At 42.3% G+C, this 23,908-nt stretch overlaps 1 protein-coding gene and 1 pseudogene across 5 annotated transcripts in view; one reads left to right on the forward strand and one right to left on the reverse strand.

The window, feature by feature from the left end:
- The window catches only part of Adgre1 (adhesion G protein-coupled receptor E1), a 76,933-nt gene that overhangs the window by 20,388 nt on the left and 32,637 nt on the right, over nt 1-23,908 (forward strand). For 4 of the 5 annotated variants that reach the window (XR_012441404.1, XM_074054449.1, XM_074054450.1 and 1 more), the window contains exons 3-9: nt 8,630-8,776; nt 9,343-9,498; nt 9,611-9,730; nt 11,286-11,432; nt 12,373-12,522; nt 23,418-23,558; nt 23,642-23,788. Coding sequence is in view for 4 of the 5 variants with exons in the window: in XM_074054449.1 (XP_073910550.1) it covers nt 8,630-8,776; nt 9,343-9,498; nt 9,611-9,730; nt 11,286-11,432; nt 12,373-12,522; nt 23,418-23,558; nt 23,642-23,788 (1,008 nt within the window). In the remaining variant the exon portion in view is untranslated. The remainder of the gene's footprint in view (nt 1-8,629; nt 8,777-9,342; nt 9,499-9,610; nt 9,731-11,285; nt 11,433-12,372; nt 12,523-23,417; nt 23,559-23,641; nt 23,789-23,908) is intronic. The other variant, XM_074054451.1, reaches the window with a different exon arrangement.
- Nucleotides 3,730-4,164, reverse strand: LOC109686331 (protein FAM136A pseudogene; annotated as a pseudogene).

The following is a 23,908-nucleotide window of genomic DNA, read 5'->3' on the forward strand; positions in this document are numbered from 1 at the left end:
TGCAGTGTTGCTACTCTGAGAATGGGGACATTAGGGCACACATTGCAGAGCAGAGCAGTGACCTAGGGAGAGGACACAGGCTCAGTGTCACTCATCCAGCAAGTCTAAGCCCAGATCCACCTGTCATCCTGGCCTCACATCTCCCACTCTGGGCAAGGAGTAGGTGTCAGCTTTGGGACACCAAATTAATGATAGACAAGGATGTTTGCCTCAAGGCAGGAGGAAGATGGGGGGTACCCTGTACACTGGAAACCTGGTCCCCTTTGTACCCAATCTCAGTGCAGCAGGTGCCACAAAGTAATGTGTGTATGAATGGGATGAGTTATCAATTCATTCATTTATTAAATTAATTAATTTAGCAGTACTGGGGTTTGAACTCAGGGCCACATGCCAGCCAGGCAGGTGCTCTACCACTCGAGCCATGTGCCTGGTCCTTTTTGTGTTGGTTTTGAAATTAGGTCTCACGTTTATGCCTGGACTGGCCAGGACTCTGATCTTCCTATTTGTGTTTCCTGAGTAGCTGGGATAATAGGAATATGCCACTGCACCCAATTTTTACTGGCTGAGATGGGCTCTTTTGAACTGTCTGCCTGGGGCTGGAGCCAAACTATGATCCTCCTGACATCTGCCTCCTGAGTAGCTGGGATTACAGGCATGAGCCATCACTCCTGGCTGATTAATTAATTTAAAGCATTTATCAGGCATGTCTTGTGTGCCAGGCAGGAGGGATAGGGTTTTCTTATAGGCTGACCTTGGCCTTGCCGTCATGTAGTTTGTGTGCAATGGAAGAGAAAGAAAAGAATGTAAAAATCATGCAGACATAGAATTCCAAGTTCTTTAGGGTGTTTAAGGAATACTATGGTATGTTATGAATGTAGAAAATATAGACTTGAATCTCACCTGGGGCCATGATCTGAAAATCTCACTTTTAACCATAAAAATCCAAATGCTTTATTGAATTTGGACAGCAACAGAAAACACATATGTTAATGACATGGGATAGTTCGGCAATTAAAAAGTCTTTCTGAATTCTCTGATGTTATGATTGCTCCTCTGCTCTAAGACTTGAATTTGATCAAATACCAATGGTTTTCTCTTTATTGTGATAATCTTTAGACTTATTCCAACTTATCTTTCTTCTGAGAATTATCTATGTCTTATTTAAAAAAAAAGGAGTGCTGTTTCTTGCAGCACTTAAAAAAAGGGACCCATTGAGATTGTTTGGACAACTCTATTCAGAAATTGAGGCTTGGGTTAATACGTAAGGGTGGGTAGATTAGGGGCTGAGTGTCACTGTGCACATCTTTACCCAGCTACCCAGGAGGCAGAGATCAGGAGGATCCCAGTTCAAGATCAGCTTGGGGAAAAAGTTAGTGAGACCCAATCTTAACAAACAAACAAAAAAACTGAACATGGTCTTTCATGGTCTCCAGATTCACTGGAGGCACAGGTAGGAGGACTGTGGTCTGAGGCCAGACCTGGGGGAAAAAGCCACAAGTCCTATCCAAAAAATAATAAAAACAAAAGGCTTGGGGGTGTGACTCAAGTGGTAGAGTGCTTGCCCTGAGCTCCAATTCTAGTACCACCAAAAAAATAGGATGGATGGATTGAAGTTACCTAGGAAAAAGAATGGGGAAGGGAATGGCCTGCATGCCTAGTAGGCAGAAGAGCATGTGCAGAGGTCCTGGGGCATGAAAGAGTTTGGAGAACTGAGCGATGGGACAGGGCAGGAGATGAGTTGGAGAGGTTGGCGGGTACCCAGCTGTTCTTCTGGCTCTGGAAGTCCTCAAGTTGTGACAGATTAGAGCTGGAGGACACCGGAAGCCTGCAAGGGTAAATGTTATCACTGTAGGTGAAAGAGGAAGCTGGAAATGACAAGAGAGATAGCATCTGAGGCCTCATGCAGGGGTGGGAGATAAACTGGGCAGGCTGCAGGGACACGAGTTTGACTAAGACCAATGTGACAAAAACAAGTGTGGCAAATGTCTTTCACTTACAGGATCTTGTGATTACATTATCCAGGTCAGACCTATCTTGAAGTCAGACGGTTAGTATCTAAAAATCAGTGAACTCTGTCTGCAACCTTAATTCTCTCTTGTCCTATAGCATAACCTATTTTAGGTTCCTGGGAATTATGTCCTAGCCGTCTGTGCAGGGGCCGTTAACTCTGCCAACTGCAAGAATGAGAGCATTGAATGAGCTCCTTGGAGCCTACACTCACCTGTGACCTTATCCTTCTGCAGCTCAGAGTGGTGAAGGGTATGGCCATGAAATAGCTAATTACAGAAACAATAAAAAATGAGTATTTTTCAAGATTCTAGCTTCTCTTTAATCACTGATTTCAGTTTTTTTTTTCTGGACATCATAAGAAATTTATTGCACATATAACAAGCATACTAAGAAAGCTATATATTCACTGTCCAGATAGCAGGAAAGTGTGGAGACAATGAACATTTATTTTAAAACCATACTACGAGGAAAATACATCACAGCAAACAGACAGGCTATATTATCATTTCAAGTAATAAGTTGGTAAAAAGACAACATGGTCCTTACCCAAAAGACAAGGTACCATGACGGGGCAGGAACACTGCTTGTTGCAAATACCCCAGACAAAAATGGCATTTGGTAATGTGTATGTGTTCTTGCCCACCTTCCTTGCTTTTTGACCTTCCTATTCCCAGAAGATTGTCTCAATAAGCTCTGTTAATTCAGGGGGCTAAATAAACAATGCTGGGTTTAGTCTTTTATCTCATCACTGTTTTATGAAATTCAGGGTTTTGCAAGTCCAGTACTTCACAACTCTCTTAACCAGCCAACAGTTCCTATTTAGTGTTTATCACCAGATGCTGGTATGACATGATCAAACCTCCATTGCCTTTAAGGCAAGACTGTCCTGTTGCTCTGCTGAAGAAAGCCTCAAAACCCATAAGCCAGTGAAGGAAGCTCTGCTTTCAATACTCAAGAGTGACAATGACTCTCCAGGAATTTCAAGAAATGCACATACACATCTTGATGGCCAGAAATGGATGTACACAAGAAGAAACTTTCAGAGTTCTTGTCCAACTAACCTACTCTCTCCCAACTCACACCTTAAATCCACTCTATGCTGTTGTATATGAAACAAAACCAAGCAAAATAAAAATTCAGAAATCTGGGATGGTGGAGTGGCTCAAGCACTAAGAGTGCTTGCCTAGCAAGCATGAGGCCCTGAGTTCAAACCCCAATAACGCCCCCCCCCAAAAAAAAAACCCCAGAAACCTTCTTTCCTTTCTAAATTAGTGATCTACTGGGTTTTGTTTTATAACTTACAGAAATATTTTTGGCAAACAGGAGGTTGGCAACAAATAAGACACACCCTCTCCTCAACCCTCACCAGATCACAGGCAGGTTGGAGGAACCTGCCAGCCTGTTGGTACCTGTGTACTAAGAAGAATCTAGTACCTTGGAGATCTGTGGCTTTGTACATGGGATATCTCAACTGCTAGGAAAAGCACTTGCCACATGGGAATTTATGCTCCAAAACACGCCCCCTGCCCACATGCTATCTTTCACCCAAATTTTAGTGCCTTTTTTCCACTTCACTTTCTAGGATGGAAACATAAAAGAGCTATTGTCCAGAAACCAGTGAAATATACCTTAAATGTGTTGTCATCCTTAATTTCTTCATGAACTTTGCTTAAACGACTAAAATTCCCATTTCTCTTTAAATACATTCCCGCCCTGAGCTCAATGGTCACAGGAAAAGACTTTTATTTCCCAATGGATGAGAGACTCTTTCATCTTCTTAGTCAGTCGGGATGAGGTGTATGTGCTCATCCACACACTTGGTCACATAACTGTCCAGCTTCTGCTTCATCTGAAGTTCCCTTCATCTTGTTCCCTGCATCCATTGAATCTTTGGCTTTGTCATTGCAATGAAAGGTGCACCGGGCCAGGCGGTCCTGGAACCTTTCCAACTCACTGGTCACTAAGGCCTGGGCTAGAGGTGCATGGCAGCGCTCAATGCACTGGTGCACCTGCTGCATGGACACCTGGCTGTCTTCACAGCAATTGGCGCTGCACCAGAACATGAAGCCCTGCATCTTTTGGATGTTCTCTTTCTCCTCGCTCTTCACCATGGCGTCCACCGCCTCCTGCACTGGAGGCAGCTCCGCCAAGGCGACCCCGCACTGCCTGATTTCAGTTTTTACAAATAATCTTAGGACAATTCAGTGACTAAGTTTAGGGGTGGGGTGGAGTTCTTGTCCATGAAGAACAATTTACAAGCTCCATTTTGACTCAAATAAACTTCGTCACTGAAACAAAAATTTTATTTTATTGTGGGACTGGGGTTTGTACTCAGAGCTTTGCACTTGCAAAGCAGGTGTGTTCTACCTCTTGAGCCACACCTCCAGTTCTGAAACAAGCATTTTAAAGCCATAAATCACTGCCTTTATATTTATAAAACACCATAAACAAACATGCATTTCTCCTTTATTGGGATGATGTGAATAGATGTTTGAACATGAAGGCAGTGATGATCTCAAACATGAAATCTTAAGTGCAGGCTTCCTGTTTGTTCTGGAGCCCATATTCACAGGAAACTGACCAAGGCTAAGGCTTGTCTCCTAGGCTGAGTTCAGCTGCCCATTACCAAGTCCTTGGCCTCAGGTCTGTGGGATAGGCATTGTAGGAACCCATCAATTTACTGTAGTGAGCCATTAGTCCCTTTTGTAGCATTTGTTTTGAGGACTTAGCATTTAGCAGCACAAGAATGTGCACAGAGGGAACAGAACGTTTTGTGTCAACTTAAAGATCTCACAGACAGCACTCCATCCTAGACCACACTCACACCTCAAAACATAGCAAATGTTCTCAAGTATTGAAGCAACAGGTTTTTAGCATTCTTTTCTTTGAAGACTGTTTGGTATTCCTCTTTAAAAAAGTAAATAAGATGCAGAGTACCACATTTTAGGAGAATCTATTTGATGTTCATTAGCCTCAAAGCACAAATAATATCCTTGCTGTACCAAAGTGTTTTCTTATTCAAGGGAAAGGTGAATGGATGGTGGATAGAAGGAAAGATCACTTTAAAATACTTTCATTTAAAAATCTTGCCCTAGAGATCACATAGGAGAGAGGAACGGTAAAAGAAGGAAGTTAAGAAGGCGAGTATGGTTGATCTACTCTCTATACAAGAATGAATATAGAATTTTTAAACCTGTTGAGACCACCATAAAAAAGGGATTAAGGCAGAAAGAAAAAAATAGAGGAGATGAACCAATTCAGGTTATAATTCATATACACATGGAAATATCACAAGGAAACTCCCTGTACAGCTATCTTAAGCAAACAAAAATGTCATTTATTTTTCTTTTACAAAATCAGAGAAGGGAGGAATAGGTCCTTTCTGGGGATCAGTACCAGTGGGAGGGGGACAGATGTGGGGAAAGGCTGTAGGAGGGTGAATATGGTGCGAATGCTGTGTACACATGTATGGAAAAGGAAAAATGAGACCTGTCAAAACTATTTCTGGAATGGGTAGCAGCGGGGGGATAAAGGAGAATAGTGGAGGGGATGAATTTAAGTATGATATATTTGATATATTGTAAGAACTTTTGTAAATGAATGAACAATGAATCCCCCAGCACAACAATAAAAAAAAGAAAAAAAATCTTAGAAGTGAAAAGTTCTGACCTGGGGTGGGGCTGTGGTGGTGGCAGGGAAGTCCTTTCCTCTTCCCCATTGGTCCTTTTTAACACTTAGAGTGACAAACACAGCCTGTGGATGTACTCTGAAAGCAGCTCCAGGGTCCCACTCTGGCCTATGTGAGAGCAGGAAGGACACCTGTACAGAGATGTTACCATGCCAATCATGGTTTTCCTGCCTGGCACACAACTCCTAAAATCCTTGTAATACTCAGAATAAGCGTTTCTTTGGTGGCATACTAATGGGATAACTGGTGGCAGGTAGCCCCTAGATATCTTCAAGATGGAGACTGGTCACAGAAGAGACCAAGTTATGTTTAGAGGGTGGGGGACATTTTCCATCTCACCCCTGCCAACCTTCAGGGATGGGAGAAGAGCTGAAGGTGAAATAGCCCCAATGACTTAATCAACCATGCCCATGTAACAAAGCTCCCACAAAACTCCAGAAGGACTTTGGAGCACCTCTAGATAGCTGAACATGTATGTGAGGTGCCTGGAAGGTAATGTGCCCGGACAGGGCACGGAGGCCCGTCCCTCTTCCCACACACCTCACCTTGCTCATCTCTTCAGCTGTGTCCTTTGCAGCAACACTCCCTGAGTCCTGTGAACTGATCTAGCAAATTAACTGACCTCAGAGAGGGGGGTCAGAGGATTCCCAATTTCCAGCCAGTTAGAAGCTCAGGAAGCCTGGACTCCAGGCAATGTCACACCATAAAGGAGGAGCTCAGAGAGCTATTGGGGAGTTAGAGAAGGCTTCTTAGACAAAGAGAAATTAGAGCAAGTTGTGAAGGATGGGCAGGAGTTGGCCAGGCACAGAGGTACAGAGGCACATGCGAAAACCCTGTGGTTGGATGGCTAGAAATAGAAAGTGAAGAAACACTGACACAACATGAGGCTTAAGGTGTGGTCGGGTCTGGTTACATGGGGCTTTGTGAGTCACATAAAGTAGGGGTTTGGGGTGAGAGATCAAATGCAGTTTCAGAACTGAATGTTGTGCGAAGACACTGTGGGGACAGTGAGGATTGTGGAGATGTTGAATTCAGAGGCAGATCTGGACCAAGCATAAGTGTGGTGATGGAGAAAGATGGATGGATGTTGGATGACAGTGAGAGGGAGAACCAAGAGGTTTGAGCACTGACAGAATGTGGACTAAACAGGTAAACTGAGTTATAGAGAGGTGAAATCACTTGTCCTAGGGCTGGGGTGGATAAAATAGAGCATTGACTATTTCCATAAAACCCAAATCACAATAACTTAAATGTTGCTGAAGTTTCTTTTTCTTTCTTTCTTTCTTTTTGTTCTTACTAGGGTTTAGGGACTTTGCACTTCTAGGCAGGTGCTCTACTACTTAAACCACACCTTCAACCCTTTTGCACTAGTTATTTTGGAGATGAGGTCTCTTATTTGGTCATGCTGGCTGGTCTAAGATCCTCTTATTTTACACTTTCCACTGTCACTGGGATGACAGGGATGCTACCACACCCAGTTATTGGTTGAAATGGGGTCTCATGACCTTTTTGCTTGGGTTGGCCTTGAACTGAGATCCTCCTAATTTCAGTCTTCCAAGTAGCTGGGATTACAGGTGTGAGCCACTGGCACCTGCACCAGAAGTTTATTTTTCATTCTCTCACAGTCTCCACCTTAGAGGTGGAACAGGGTAGGAACTGGCAACCTTGCCAGGGGCTCTTTGTCTTATCACCTCTCCATCCCTCAGTGTGAGCCTCATCCCCAGACTGAGGAGAGATCACCCCACTCTATGTTCTGGCCCAGGTGAAAGGGAGAAGAGCGAGTGGAGAGCATATTTCTGCTTTTTAGGGTATGACTGAGGGTCCCTGCTGCAGTTCTGTGTGTTTCCATTGACCAGAGCTTAGCCTCATGGCTGCAAGTAGATACAAAAAGATGGGAATGCAGTCCTCAGGGAATCAGGTTTAGAAGAACAGCTGCCATTCCTTGCTTTGGGATTTTCTGTGGGAACTCACGCCAAGGTTGGTCTCATTCTAAAGCTTGCATGTTTAGCGCACACGCTTCCATGTGGCACTTGGATGTTCGTGATGTGGTTCATGGACCAGCAGCATCAGCATCCATCAGGGGTGTGTTCAAAACTCAGAATCTCAGATTCAGCATTGATTTTTCAGGATCTCCTGGGAACCCAGGGTGAGGTAGAAGCTACTGGTCCACGCACCATAGATCAGACTGTCTCAAACTTTCCTATTGCACAGCCCCCTGGGGGCTCTTGCTGAGATGCAGAGCCTGGTTTGGTAGATCTGGGGCAGGGCTTTGAGATCTTACATTTCTACCACATCCCAGATGATTTTCAGGCTGCCGTTCCATGGACCACACATGGGGCAGCAGGGGTCTCGGGTTGTCATGGTGAGGACCAAGCACAAATGTTGCTATGTTGGTTTCTTAGGTTGTCGTAACAAATCAGCTCGCACTGGGTGGCTTTAAACCACAGAAATGTATTTGTTCACAGTTGTGGAGGCTGGAAGTTTGAAATCAAGGTGTTGCCAGGACCACATTCTCTCTTAAGGCTGTACAGTGAAATGTGTTCATGTTTTTTTCTTAGCTTCTGATATTGCTGGCAATTCTTGGTGTCTCTTGGCTTTTAGACACATCATTCCAAACTCTGCCTCCATTGTCACCTGGCATTATCCCTGTGCCTGTCTCTGTGTTTCTTCTCTTCTTAAAGGATACCAACTATATTGTATGAAAAGTCCAAGTTGCTCCAGTACTATTGTGTCTTAACTTACATCTGAACCACACCTACAAAGACCCTATTTCCAGTAAGATCAAACTCACAGGTTCTGGGGTTTAGGACTTTAGCACATCTTTTGGGGAACATAATTTAACACATAATAATCACCATTTATTCTGGGTTCTCTGGAAGCCCCAATCTGGTCCTCTCATCTCATCCAATCTCTTTCTTCCATGCTGCCTAGATGTGAACGAGTGTGCAGACACCACAGCATGCCCGGCTTACGCCATCTGCACCAACGTCGTGGGCAGTTACTTCTGCACATGCAAACAAGGTTTCATGTCCAGTAATGGGGAAAAAAGCTTCAGCGGCCCAGGAGTGGTATGTGAAGGTGAGCTCACATCCCCTCCAAACCCTCCAGCAGGTGGTAGGAAGATCAGATGAATGGTGGTTGGGTAGTGGATGTGCCTACTCCCTTCCACCCCCACCAGACAGCCAAGCTTCTTCCCTCCTTCCCTCCCTCCCTCCCTCTTTCTCTGCCTCCTTCCCTCCTTCCTTCCCATCCATACATCTACCCATTTACACACACACTCTTTCTTCCCTCCTCTTGTTTTTCTAATTCCTAGTCACTGAGAAAATTTCTGGATGGTTGGGCTTACTCACAGTATGGTGGTTGCACTCCAAGACTGAGCATGTCAGGAGAACAAGGTGGAAGTGCATGATGTTCTATGACATGATATTTTAATGAATTAGCATCACTTTCACCATAGTTACAAGCATGCTCAGATTCAAGGGGGAGGGAACATACACTGCACCACTGCACCTCCTTTGGAAGGAGCACCAAGGGTAACTGAATGAAGACCATATGGGATGGGAGGTGTTTTTGCCATCTTTGGAAAGTATAGTCTGCCACCCAAGATGAGGGAACTTTGTCTCCCCAACCTTTTCTCTGTCCAGATGTCAACGAATGTATTCAAAACTCCACACGCTGTGGTCCTAACTCAGCCTGCGACAACCTGCTGGGGAGGTACAAGTGCAGCTGTCTTACAGGTTTCTCTTCTCCCACTGGAAATGACTGGATCTGGAGAAAGCAAGGCCATTTCGCCTGTACAGGTAACACTTTCAGGCTCTCCAGTATGGGTCTTTGTGGACATCTACCACTGGAATAAGTACACGTGTCTAAACTTAGATATTCAGTCTCTTATTCATTCACTCTGCCTTGCAGATATTGATGAGTGCCTCACCATTGGGATCTGCCCTGAGCACTCCCACTGTACCAATTCCATGGGAAGCTATAGCTGCAGTTGCAAGGTTGGCTTCATCTCCAGCAACTCCACTTGTGAAGGTATAGATGACATGCTCTTCATTATTTTTCACATCATTTTGGTGGTGCTGGGGATGGAACCCCAGGTCTTGCACATGGTGGCAAGTGCTCTATCACTGAGCCACACCCCAGTTTGCTCTTCATTATTGACTTCCCTAATGAAGTAAGGACCACCTCACTAGAGGTTATGGTTATAGAGGAAGGGTTATGACTCTCATTTTAGGGATTAGATGATCTGAGTTCAGAGAGGTGAAGCAACTTTTCTAAGGGTACACAGTGGTGAAGTGGAAGATCTGGGGTTTCAACTTTTGCTGAGAATCTCCATGAGTCAGACAGTGGGTCAGATTGTCCTTGAGAGTAATAAGGAGCTTTTTTCTCTACAGTGATTTTTCTCCCCAAGAGACTCTGGCAATGTCCAGAGACATTTCTTATGGTCACAGCTGGTGGAGGAGGGGTGTGCTACTGGTGGCATTTCAGAGGTAGAGGCCAGAGATGTTGATAAACATCTACAATGCACATAACAGCACTCACAACCAGGAATGATGGAACCCCAAATGTCAGTGGTGCTGAGTTGAAGAAGTTCAATATAGAGAGAGCTCTCCCTTCAAACTTCAGAACTTTTTTCTAAAAAGTGTTTGAATTCAGACCTCAGCCTTATTTTGACCTTCTGTTCCCTCCATGTTAATGCAGACACATCATCTTGGGGACTTTGCTTTCTAAATGCACTATCCTTGCTTCACATATCCTCATTAGCCTTTCCTCTTCCTCATCCTCCTCAGGCTCCTCTTCTTCCTCTTCCTTCTCTTCCTGTTTCTCCTCCTCTTCTTCCTCCTCCTGCTTGTCCTTGTTTTCCTCTTGCTCCTCCTTTTCCTCTTCCCACTCCTCCTATTCCCCATTTCTTCTTCCCACTCATCCTCTTCCTGTTTTCCGCTTCCTCTTCCTGCCCCTCCTCCTTGTCTTCCAGCTCCTCTTCCCTGGGGTTGGAAGTCAGGACTGTGAGGACATTACACTGAGATACATCATCATTCTTTACACTGGTCTGAGGCTTGTTCAGATGTCAGAGGCAAGAGGTCCAAGAGAAATAGGATCAGCAAACAGGCCTCTAGAGTTCCAAGTTTGGAACTGACACCCATCATTTCTGCTCCATTCTGTTGACCAACACAGAATGTTGGCTGTCATAGGACCAGCTTGAACCATGTGGTGGGGAATCAGACTCTACCTCATCATGGGAGAAGTGGCATATGACACACAATCCACATCCCAAAGTGTGGATACAGGGAGTTGTGAAGGGCTATGAACATTTTTGCAAACTTTGATAATTATGTGTTGAAACTATATGCCACTTTTCTGTTTAAATACTATGGGCCAGAATGTCTGTTGTTAAACCATGTCTAACTGTAGGGGAGACCGGGAAATATGTCCCACCATGTGACCAGGAATAAGGGGGAAATGTAGATACCAGGGAGCATCAGTCTTGTGTGCCACAAATTAACATGTAGAGAAAACCTCCAATTTGCAGTCTTCCACTTTTGTTTCCTCCTTTAAATTGATCTGGGTTTTTTCTTCCACTCACAAGATGTGGACGAATGTGAACATCTCAAAGCTTGCCCAGAGCACGCGACTTGCTACAACACTCTTGGAAGTTATTATTGTACATGCAACCCGGGATTTGAATCCAGCAGCAGAAGCCTGAGTTTCCAGGGCCTGGGAGAATCATGTGACGGTAGGTGGATGTGTCTGTTGAAGACTTAGTTCTAAGACTACTGAAAGGCAATGGTGAAGAGTTCAGGATGTGTCTTGTCTTGTGTCCGAGAACTTCATATGCACAGCCAAAGTCAATATTCATTCATTCATTCATTCATTAATCCATTCATTCATTCCATTCCATTCAACAAATGCTTCTTTCTTTTTTTGAGACAGAGTCTTGCTATGTATCCTAGGATCAAAGTCATGATCCTCCTGCCCCTGCCTTCTAAGTGCTGGGTTTATGGGCATAGGCCACTATGCCTGGCTTCCAACATATGCTCATTTACTGAGCATTATATGATAGGTGCTATTCTAGATACTAGGTACATAGCAATGTATACTGAGTAACTTCTCCAAATACCATGGGGGAGGTGTTAAGGCTTCAAGATGAGAATTGTGGGGGAGGCACAATTCACTGTGTAACACACACAACTTGTAACTGATAGAGTCAAGCTTTGAACCAGAATGTCCGTGCTCTTAACCCCTTCCTTCTGTGTGTGATTACTATCAATCATACGGTGATTACTTGGAGAGAAGGTGAGATTCATGAGGGGAATGTGAAGTTCTAGGCTGAGGGAACAGAGGCCAGAGGTGATGTGCCAGTGTGGGTTAAAAGCAACCAGCACATCTGGGTCACAAATTGCAAAGGGACTAAAAGTGGAAGTGATGTAGGTGGGCCTAGTTAGGACTAGATTCTCAAGGCATTGTACAGCTAATATAGAGTGTGAGTTTTACCCTGAGTAGTGGGAAACCTTATCAGGTTTGATGGGTCCTGGCTGTGCTCTCTGCATGATGCAAATGTGTTCAAGATGGAGGGGCTGAAACCAGGGAAGCACATTGGCTTTGGTCAGTGGTGAGTCACTGCTGCCTCCTCAGCATCCTTCATCGTTTTGTCTAAGACCTTGTTTTCTCTTTAGATGTGGACGAATGCTCCCAGAACTCAACTCTTTGTGGTCTCAACTCCATTTGTGTCAACATCCCTGGAGAATACAGTTGCTCCTGCCTGCCTGGATTTTTTTTGGCCAGTTTTCAGACCCCTGGGATTTCAATGTCTTTGGAATGTATAGGTAATTTCCCCAGTGATGCTGAGAACTTCTTAATGAATATCAAACTCTCCTGAAACAGCAGCTTATACAATGAACCTGTTTGCTACCCCTTGAGCCATACCCCAAACCCTTTTGCTTTAGTTAATTTTTGGACAGGGTATCATGCTTTTTGCCCAGAGTTGGCCTTGAACTGTGATCCTCTTACCTCTGCCTCCCATGTAACTAGGATCAACAACACATGCTAACATTCCTATACTTTTTGGATTATTTATTCATATGTGCATATATTCTTTGGACCATCTCTCCTCCCTGTCTCCTCCCTTTTTCCCCTACTCCCCTCACTTCCAGGCAGAATCTGTTCTGCCCTCCTCTCCAGTTTTGTTGAAGAGTAGAATAATAAGCAATAATAAGAAAGACATAGCATTTTTGCTAGTTTCAGATAAAGATAGCTATACAGAGAGATTCCTAGCACTGCTTCCATGCCCATGTATATTATAACCCAAACTGGTTCATCTGTACCAGACCTCTTCACTACTTCCCCATCACCTTCCCATAGTGATCTCTGTCAGTTTAAGATTACTATGTTAGCTTTTCTCCAGTGGGCACATAAAATTCTTTCAAGTTTTGAGTTTCCTACCTTTCCCTATTCCTCCTGTACGTGCTCTCCCCTTTTAGTGTGTGACCCATGTTCCAATAATATTACTGCAATTGTTTTAGTTCTAAAGTCTGCATATAAGGGAGGACATATGATTTTTGATCTTCTGAGCCTGGCTAACTTCGCTTATGATTATGTTCTCCAGTTCCATCCATTTGCTTGTGAATGACAAGATTTTATTCTTCTTTATGATTGAGTAAATTTCCATTGTGTATAAATACCACATTTTCTTAATCCATTCATCAGCAGTGGGGCATCTTGGCTGTTTCCATAACTTGGCTATTGTGAATAGTGCTGCAATAAACATGGGTGTGCAGGTGCCTCTGGAGTAACGTGAGTTGCATTCTTTTGGGTATATACCAAGGAGTGGGATTGCTGGATCATATGGCAGATCTATGTTTAGGTTTTTAAGAAGCCTCCATATTGTTTTCCAGAGTGGTTATACTAGCTTGCATTCCAATCAGCAGTGCACGAGGGTCCTTTTTCCCCACATCCTCGGCAACATTTGTTGTTGGTGGTATTTTTGATGATAGCCATTCTACAGGGGGAGGTGGAATTTTAGTGTGGTTTTGATTTGCATTTCCTTTATGGCCAGAGATGGTGAGCATTTTTTCATGTGGTTTTTGGCCATTTGAATTTCTTCCTTTGAAAAAATTCTGTTTAGTTCAGTTGCCCATTTCATTATTGGTTCATTGATTTTGGGGAAGTTTAGTTTTTTGAGCTCCCTGTATATTCTGGTTATCAGTCCTTTGTCTGATGTATAGCTAGCAAATATTTTCTCCCACTCTGTGGGTGGTCTCTTCAGTTTAGACACCATTTCTTTTGTTGTGCAGAAAATTTTAATTTCATGTAGTCCCATTTGTCCATTCTTTCTCTTAGTTGCTAGGCTGCTGGTGGTCTATTGAGGAAGTCCTTGCCTATATCTATTGCTTCCAGAGTATTCCCTATTCTTTTCTGTACTAGCTTCAGAGTTTTGGGTCTGATATTAAGGTTCTTATTCCATTTTGAGTTGATATAGTTCAGGGTGATAAACATGGATCTAGTTTCAGTTTTCTGTAGGAAGATAACCACTTTTCCCAGCAACATTTGTTGAAGAGGTTAGTTTCCATCTTATGTCTTTGGTGCCTTTGTCAAAAATAAGGTGGATATAGCTCTGTGGATTTATATCTGGGTCCTCTATTCTGTTCCACTGGTCTTCATATCTGTTGTTATGCCAGTACCATGCTGTTTTTATTGCTATTGCTTTGTAATATAGTTTTAAGTCAGGTATTGTGATACTTCCAGCATTGCTCTTTTTGCTGAGTATTGCCTTGGGTATTTGTGGTCTCTTGTGTTTCCAAATGAACTTTAGGGTAGATTTTTCAATCTCTGTGACCAATGTCATTGGGATTTTGATGGGAGTTGCATTGAATATGTAGATTGCTTTTGGTAGTGTAGCCATTTTTACTATGTTGATTCTACCAATCCATGAGCATGGGAGATCTTTCCACCTTCTGTAGTCTTCCTCAGTCTCTTTCTTCAGAGGTTTGTAGTTCTCCTTGTAGAAGTCATTCACATCCTTTGTTAGATTTACTCCTAGGTATTTGATATTTTGAGGCTATTGTAAATGGAATTGTTTTCCTATACTCTTTCTCAATTTGTTCATTGTTGGTGTATAGAAAAGTTAATGCTTTTGCAAGTTGATTTTCTACCCTGCCACATTGCTGAGGCTGTTTATGGTGTCTAGGAGTTTTTGGATAGAGTTTTTTTGGTCTTTGAGCTATAGGACCATGTTGTCTGCAAATAGGGATATTTTGATAGTTTCTTTACCTATTTGTATTCCTTTTATTTCTTCTTCTTTTCTTATTGCTGTGGCTAGGAATTCCAGGACTATGTTGAATAGGAGTAGGGAGAGTGGGCATCCTTGTCTCATTCCTGATTTTAGGGGAAATGGTTTCAGTTTTTCTCCATTAAGTATGATGTTGGCTATAGGTTTGTTATATATAGTCTTTATAATGTTGAGGTACATTCCTTCTATTCCTTTTTTCTGAGAGCTTTTATCATGAAGTGGTGTTAAATTTTATCAAAGTCTTTTTCTGCATCTATTGAAATAATCAAGAGGTTTTTGTTTTTGCTTCTATTAATTTGCTGTATTACATTTATTGATTTGTGTATGTTGAACCACCCCTGCATCCCTGCGATGAAGCTGACTTGGTTGTGGTGAATGATCTTTCTGATGTGTGGCTGAATTCGGTTTACCATTGTTTTATTGAGGATTTTTGCACCAATGTTCATTAAGGAGATTGGCCTATAGTTCTCCTTTTTGGAGGAGTCTTTGATTTTGAGATGAGTATAATACTGGCTTCATAAAGTGAGTTACAAAGTTTTCCTTCCCTTTCTATTTCATGGAACAGTTTAAGGAGGGTTGATTATTAGTTCTTCTTTAAAGGTCTGATAGAATTCAGCAGAGAATCCATCAGGTCCTGGACTTTTTTTTTTGGGAGACTCTTTGGCTGCTTGAATTTCATTTTGTGTTATAGATCTATTCACCTGAATAGATCCTCTTGGTTCAATTTTGATGGTTGTAAGTATCTAGAAATTTGTCCATTTCTTCAAGATTTTCAAATTTATTGGAATATAGGCTCTCTCTCAAAGTAGTCTCTGATGATTCCCTGGATTTCTGTGGTGTTTGTGGTAATCTCCCCTTTTGTGTTTCTGATTTTACTGATTTGGGTTTTTTCCCCTCCTCATTTTAGTCAGATTTGCCAGAGGTCTGTCAATCTTGTTTATTTTGTCTAATAACCAGCTTTTTGTTTTGATTTTTTTATCTCTATTTCATTAATTTCGGGCCAATGTTTTTTATTTCTCTCCTTCTGCTTGTTTTGGGTTTTGCTTGTTGTTTTTCTAGGAGTTTGAGATGTATCATTAAGTCATTGATTTGGGATCTTTCTGTCTTTTTAGTATATGCACTTATGGCTATAAACTTTCCTCTTAGGGCTGCCTTTGCTGTGTCCCATAGGTTCCAGTAGGTCGTGTTTTCATTTTCATTAACTTCCAGGAACCTTTTAATTTCCTCTTTTATTTCATCAGTGACCCATTCATCATTGAGCAATGTGTTGTTCAGCTTCCAATTGTTTGCATGTTTTTTTTACTGCTGTTTTTGTTGTTGATTTCTAGTTTTAATGCATTGTGGTCAGATAGAATGCATGGGATTATTTCTAATTTCTTATATTTGCTGAGGCTTGCTTTGTGCCCTAAGACATGATCAATTTTGGAGAAGGTTCCATGGGCTGCTGAGAAGAATGTATATTGTGCAGATGTTGGATGAAATATTCTGCAGACATCATATCTATGGTGTGATTTAGTTCTAGAATTTCTTTATTGATTTTTTTTGTTTGGTGACCTACCTATTGGTGATAGGGGGGTGTAAAGTCTCCCACTACCACTGTTTTGGTGTCTGTATTGCTTTTAAGTCCTTTAAAGTATGCTTGATGAATTTGGGTGCACTGAGATTGGGTGCATATAGGTTGATAATTATTTCCTTTTGGTGTATTTCCCCCTTTTATTAAAGAAGTGTCCGTATCTTATTTGATCAATGTAAGTTTGAAGTCTAGTTTATCTGAGATAAGTATTGCTACTCTTGCCTGTTTTCAGGGAGCTTGGTAAATTTTATTCCAGCCTTTCACCCTAAGCCAGTGTTTGTTTCTGTCAATGACATGGGTCTCCTGTAAACAACAGACTGTTGGATCTTCCATTTAAATCCAGTTTGTCAAATGGTGTCTTTTGATGGGGGGAGTTGAGTCTGTTGACATTTAGTGTTAATATTGATAGGTATGTGGTGATTCCTGTCATTTAGTTGTTTTTGTTAAGGGTTTGATTGTGTGCAACTGAATCAATGTTACTCTGATTCCTTGCCTTTTCTTCTCCTGTGGTTTGATACTGCCTGTCCTCTCATGGTTTTGTTTGCTTTCATTTTCTGTGTGCAGAATTCCTTGGAGAATCTTTTGTAGTGGTGGTTTGGTGGTCAGATATTGTTTTAGTTTCTGCTTATTGTGGAAGACTTTTATTGTTCCATCTATTTTGAATGATAGTGTTGCTGGGTAGAGTATCCTAGGGTTGAAGTTATTTTTATTCAGTTCCTGGAATACCTCATTCCATGCCCTTGCTGCTTTTAAGGTTTCTGTTGAGAAATCTGCTGTGATTTTGATGGGTTTACCTTTATATGTTATTTGTTCTCTCTCAAGGTCTTCAATATTCTTTCTCTATTCTCTGTGTTTGTCATTTTAATGATAATATGTTGTAGGGTAGTTCTATTTTGGTCAAGTCTGTTTGGAGTCCTGGAGGAATGGCTTCCTGTACCTGAATGGGCATAACTTTCTCTAGATTTTGGAAATTTTCTGTGATTATTTTATTGAATATGTTATGGATTCTTTTTGCTTGGACCTCTTCTCCTTCTTCAATGCCCATGATTCTCAGTTTTGGTCTTTTGATGGAGTCAGTGAGTTCTTGTATATTTCTTTTGCAGGTCTTAAGTTGTTTGACTAACAGTTCTTCAGTTTTTCCTTTAATTTCTATTTTATCTTCGAGTTCTGAGATTCTGTCTTCCACTTGTCCTAGTCTGTTGGAGTGGCCTTCCACTATGTTTTGTATTTCTGTTTGATTCTTTTTTCTGAGGTTTTCCATACCATGGGTTACTTCCTCTTTAATATTTTCTATTTTTATCTTTAATTCATTTATCTACTTATAGTGTTCTCTGTTTCACTTTGGTATTTATTTAGGGTTCCCAGGAGTTTGTTTCTGTGTCTTCTTGTATTCTTTATTTTTGGTGTCTTGAAATTTCTTGAGTGCATCTTGTACATTTTGGTTAACCACATCTAGTATCATCTCCATGAAATTCTCAGTGATTACTTGCAGGATTCTTTCTTTGAGGGTGTTTTCATGGACATGGCTACATTCCTTGATGTCATTTATCTTTGTTTTGTTGGAGTTGGGAACTGGGTATCCATTTTCTTCATTTCCATCTGAATCCTGTATTAAATTGTTTTTTTGGGGGAGAATGGTTTCTCCATCCCTTTTTTTTCTTACCATTGCTCCACTTGGTACTGTGCAACTATGTTCTTGATAGGCTAGTTGGTGGTTTTATTCATCTGTTTTCTTTCCCTTGATTTAATTTTTGTTTTGTGGCTGTCTTGGGTTTTTAGCTAAGTTGGTGTGCTATTTCTGTCCCTGGTCTGTGTGTAATTTAGAAGTAACTAATTCACAGGTTTAATACCTGACCAGTAGTTTATATGTTATATAGGAGACCCCTTGGTGGTAATATCTATAAGCAGTGGGAGTTTTGGGGCTAATGTTTGTAAGGCTAGCTATAGAAATTTGGGGAATTGGATAGGGTGGCACTAAAGGGGGAGGAAGGAAGTGGGGTGGGTGAGTGGGGGAAGCAGTTCAGGGGCTGCTGGATTTTGTGGTCCTGTGTGTGTTGGGTGTATTTCTGTTGTTGCAGTGGAGAGTGTTTGTGTCAGGGCTTGCAGGGGTTTGGGGTCTGTAAAGTTGGTATAGTAGGTTGTTCAGCAAGTGATGAGTGTGTAGGAGGGAGGGGTAGACTGGTGACAGGTTGGGGGAGATCAGAGGGGAAGGTGAGGGCAGAGGATAGAGTGGGTGAGATGAGGCAGAATGAGTTGTTAGGGAGGAGAGAAATGGATTTTAGCACAGGAGAAGGAGAGAGATTGAAGTGGGTGAGAGTAGGGATGAAAAGATGATGATGGCAAAGTTGATAGTATAGAAAGAAAAAAGATAATTTAAGAATAGAAATAAAATAGAAGACCCACAATAACAAAGCAAACAAACAAACAAACAAAACCAATGGGAAAAAATGAACAAGCAAACAAACAACCCTAAACAAACAACAACAACAAAAAAACAAAAAAACAAAAAAAAAAAAAAGGAAAACACCAGGTTCAGGAACAATAGAATTTCAGTCTTCGTTTAAGTTCTGTAGTTTTTCCTCTGGCATCCAGTCCTGGTATTGGCATATAAGCAGAAACACTAATGTGGTCTCACCAGGTTATTGGCTTGTGAGTAGTGTTTTGTTCTTCTACCAGTTAAATTGAAATTGTGAGGTGAGGTAGCTTTGCCAGATCTTGCAGGGTGATCAGAGCCAGAGCTATTGATTTTCCCAGCTGATAGCTGTGTTATCTTTCAGCTGCAGCTGTTTGGTCAGCTCCACCCCCAGTAAGGTGGGGCAGTTCAAGTTTGAATGCTGCCCTCTGGTACAGGAGATCAGTTCTGTAGTCCACTAGTTGCCCTGATTTGGAGGTGGCTTTTCACTGTGCTTGTTTACTGGGATTTCCATGCTGGGGGTTTATTTTTTGCCCCACCCCCTTTCTCTGGGGCAGGTTTAGTGTTCCATCAGCCCCCTCTGCTTTCAGTGTGTTATGATGGTTCACTGTTTGTTTTTCAGTTTTGTGGGGCAGTTTGACTTTGGGTGCTGTTCGATGGCTCAGGAGATGAACTCTGTGATCCACTACCTGTCCTGCTTCCGGGAGTGGCCTACTGCTCACCTGCTCTCAGCCTTCCTGCCTTTCAGTGTTTGTTTACTGATAGTTCCTGCTGAGATTAGCTTTTTGACCCTACCCCTTTCTCTGGTGCACTTTCAGCATTCCCGCCCCCTCTGCTGTTGTGCTAGATTATAGTTCACTATTTGTTATTCAGTTTTTTTTTGGGGGGGTCAGCCTGCCCAGGGGCTGTGCTGGTTTATCCTGGGGGTGGCTGGGGGAATTCCGCGTGACACGTGGCGCTCACCTGTTTGTTCTGTTGAATGTCTCACAGGCAGGTTTGGAGCTGGCGGTGGCAGCTGTGGTGGCAGTGGCTGTGGCAGCCTCCAAATTTTCTCAGTGTAATGTGTTTCCCCAGTCTAGGGATTCACAGTGTTGAAGGTTTGTTTCTGGTTGGTGCTTTATTTCCTTTTGATGGAGGAGGAGAAGAGAAGGAAAGAGAGAAGAAAAGAGGAAAAAAAAAAAGAAAAAAATCACCACGGGGAAGGAGGGTTTCCTTGGGGCTGGACCCACCTTGCTGGCTGTGCAGAGGGTTGCAGCTATTAGGTGCAATTAAAGGCTGATTTGTGGGTCAGTCTTTGAATTTTTTCCTGCATCTAGTGTGATGGCAGTTATTATTTTGGCTAGAGGCAGTCAGAGTTATCCAGGTGTGGCTCCAACTTCTCAGGCAGGTTTTGAAGTCACAGAAGTTAGGCATATTGCTTCCATACCCTAGTTGCAATCTTGGATCTCCTCCCTGGTTTGTTTTTTGAGATAGTGTTTTGCTAACTTTTTTATTATGCCATGACTAGCCTCTGTCATCCTAACTCTGCCTCCTTAGCAGCTGGGATTATAGGTATGAGTCATTGTGCCTGGTTAACAATGATCACTTACTTTTGTTCATGATGCTATGATAGTTTTTTTATGTTTCACTTAGTATCATGTGGGGCTGGGCCTATGATGGGTGGTAGGTCTAACATGGCCTTGCTTATATAGCAGATCTCTGGCTGGGCACTCTACTGAGACCCTCAGTTTCCCTCATGGGCCTTTCCACACGGATTCTTGGATTTTCCCATAGCATGGCTGTTGGTTTCTAAGAAGGTAAAGTTTCAAGAGTAAGAAAGCAGAACCTGCCAGCCCACGTGTAGTCAGGGCTTGGAAGTCTCAGAACATTATTACATTATAGCCTATTGGTCTTGGTCAAAAGCCAGGTAGATTCCAAGGAAGAGAAAGTAAACTCCCCATCTCATTGGAGCAACAACACATGCCTGCAAGAAGTGGAAGGGCTGATGGAGATCATTGTTGGAGAATCTACCACACAGCAGATCTTTAGGGGAGAGGCTTGCTTCTCGTCATTGAAAATGTTCTAGTTCTTACGACTTGTTGATCTTCACTAGCTGCTATTGTTAGAAGCAGAGCAACAGAGGGGGAAAGTTGAAAGATATCTTAGAGACAAATTACTATGGCCTCAGGGCTCCTAGAAATATTCCAAATCCCCATTAAGACTAAGACTAAGGAGATGCCATGCACCAGTGGCTCACTCTTGTAATCCTGGTTACTTGAGAGGCAGAGATCAGGAATATCATGGTTTGAATCCAGTCAGGCAAATACTTTGTGAGACTCAAAAATACTTAACACAATAAAGGGCTGGTGGAGTGGCTCAAGTGGTAGACAGCCTGCCTAGCAAGCATAAGGCACTGAGTTCAAACTCTAGTACCACCAGAGGAAAAAAAGACTAAGGAGAAAAGCAAGCATGCAAGGTCTTACACATCCATCTGTTCCTGTTACAGTATCATCTCTTTAATTTGTTTTACTTGTCCAGGTTTCACTTCATATGAAGAAAGGCTCCCATATCCCCAAAGTTTAAAAAACCATGCACCTAACCCAACTTCATATACAAAATTTAAATTCTGTCTCTACCAAGAGCTCACCTAGTTTATTCTTAAATATTCTTGGATGTGGAGAACCCACTATCACAAAAAAGAAGCTTACAATTTTGTTAAGAAACATCCTACAAAATACCAAGAAAAAAACCCTTCTTCCCCATACCTTCCAACTGCAGGTCATTCCTTTGTTTTTTGAGGCCTCTCAATTAATCTTCATTTAAATCCAAGTCTTTTCCTTCCAAACTCTTCAGGCAGTGCCAACTGCTATATGCCATGCCATATACCAGCTTGAGTCATTAGTGAATGGTGCCTATTTATTCTTCATGTTTTAATCCACACGAGTTTAATTCTACATGAGTTGACATAAAGATGTGAAAGATCTTGTCTTTATATCTTTCTGATGATTTTTTCTGGAACATTCTACTCCTTATATCTTCTGTGGTTCAAAAACCCTTAGAAGACCTGGCACTCTTCAGGACTGTTTAAGCTTGGACTTTCTCTACTTCAGCATTATTAACAGTTTAGGCTGGAATTTTTGTAGCTGTTGGGGGTTTGCCCTGTGCATTGTAGGACATGTGACAGCATCTTTGGCCTCTACTCACTGGATTCCAGTAACACTCTTCTCATCTCACAACAATAAAAATGTCTCCAGATATTGCCCAGTGTTCCTTGGGGAAATTGCTCCCAGTTGAGTACATAAAAGAAGTTTCTTACTCTTGTAACAATACAACACAGGTGTTCCTGGCCAGTGCACTGCCTTTCTTCACAGGGAGATAAAGAAACACAGTTTTCTTCCATCTTCAGGTCCCTGGTTCCAGCCAGTAGAGGGAAAAGAGAGAGGTCAGATGTCTCATCCACTTCTTAACCACCTTGGCCCAGAAATGATGTGTATCATACCACCTTATATTCTACAAGTGAAGACCCCTTACATGGCCTTACCTAGAGACTTCTGGGAAATGTAGTCCTGGGCTGGGTTGCCATTTTTCTAGGACAACTCTGTACAGTCATGTAAATCATAATGTATTGGTCAACAATGGATTGCATGTATGTCATCCCATAAGATTGTAGTGAGCTGAAAAGTTCCTGTTGATGTTGTAGTTGTCATAGTACAATGCATTACTTATGTGTTTGTGGTAATGTTGGTGTACACAGAACTCTGTACTGCCAGTCATACAGAAGTACAGCATGTGAAATTATGGACAACACATGATACTTGATCATGATGATAAATGAATATGTTACTGGTGTATGTATTCACATACCTTTTGTCATTATATTAGAGGGTGCTCCTACATATTAAAAACATTTACTGGGCTTGGCATGGTGACACATGCCTGTACTCCTAGCTACTTGTGAAGCTGAAATTGGGAGGACTGTGTTTAAAGTAAAAAAAATTTGCAAGACCCCTTCTCAGTTAAGAAAAGCTGGGTGTGGTGGTGTGCACCTGTCATCTCAGCTATACAGGAAGTGACCTGGGCAAAAAGTGAGACCTTATTAAAAAATAACTAAAGCCAAAAGGGTGTGGGTCAAGTAGCAGAGCACCTGCTGAGCAAATGTGAGGCTCTGAGTTCAAATGCCAGAACTACCAAAAAAAGAATTTACTATAAAATAGTCAGCCATGTTATTCCAGCATCAGCCACATGCATTTCATGTTTACCATCTTCCTTGATTGCACTGAGGCAATGGCAATATACCATGGGGGTTTGTGCAAGTGTGTGCTATGGTTTTCTGACAAAATCACCTAAAGATACACTTATTAGAGGCCTCTCCATCATTAAATGACACACAACTGTAACGTGGAAGAGGCAGCAGGGCTCTGCTGGCCCACTGCCCACCACACCATCACACTCATCCTCTACCCTACAGATATCGATGAGTGTGTTGACAGGTGCCCCCTGAATTCAACATGCACCAACACTCCTGGGAGCTATTTTTGCAACTGCCACCCTGGCTTTGCATCAAGTGATGGACAACTGAATTTCACAGACCTAGAAGTGGAATGTGGAGGTGAGCAGAGGGTTTGCCAGACAGCTGGGGAATGTGTCTCTCCTGTTCCTCTGAGTTTCTTGATATCCCTGATTTCTTTGTAGATATTAATGAATGCCTCCAAGATCCATCACCTTGTGGCCCAAATTCTGTCTGTACCAATGTCCCCGGTTCCTACAGCTGTAGATGCATTGTGGGCTTCCGTCCCAATCCAGATGGGTCCCAGACTCATGGCAACTTCAGCTGCAAAAGTAATATTGTCTTTGTGTGTACTGTGTCTTGTCCTGTTTGTAAAGTCCTTACTCTGCTTCTTGTTTTACTCTCACCTTACCCACGTACTCTTTTATCTTTCTATTCATTCGTTCATCCAT

Source organism: Castor canadensis, chromosome 14 (genome assembly GCF_047511655.1).
Source record: "Castor canadensis chromosome 14, mCasCan1.hap1v2, whole genome shotgun sequence".
NCBI lineage: Eukaryota > Metazoa > Chordata > Mammalia > Rodentia > Castoridae > Castor > Castor canadensis.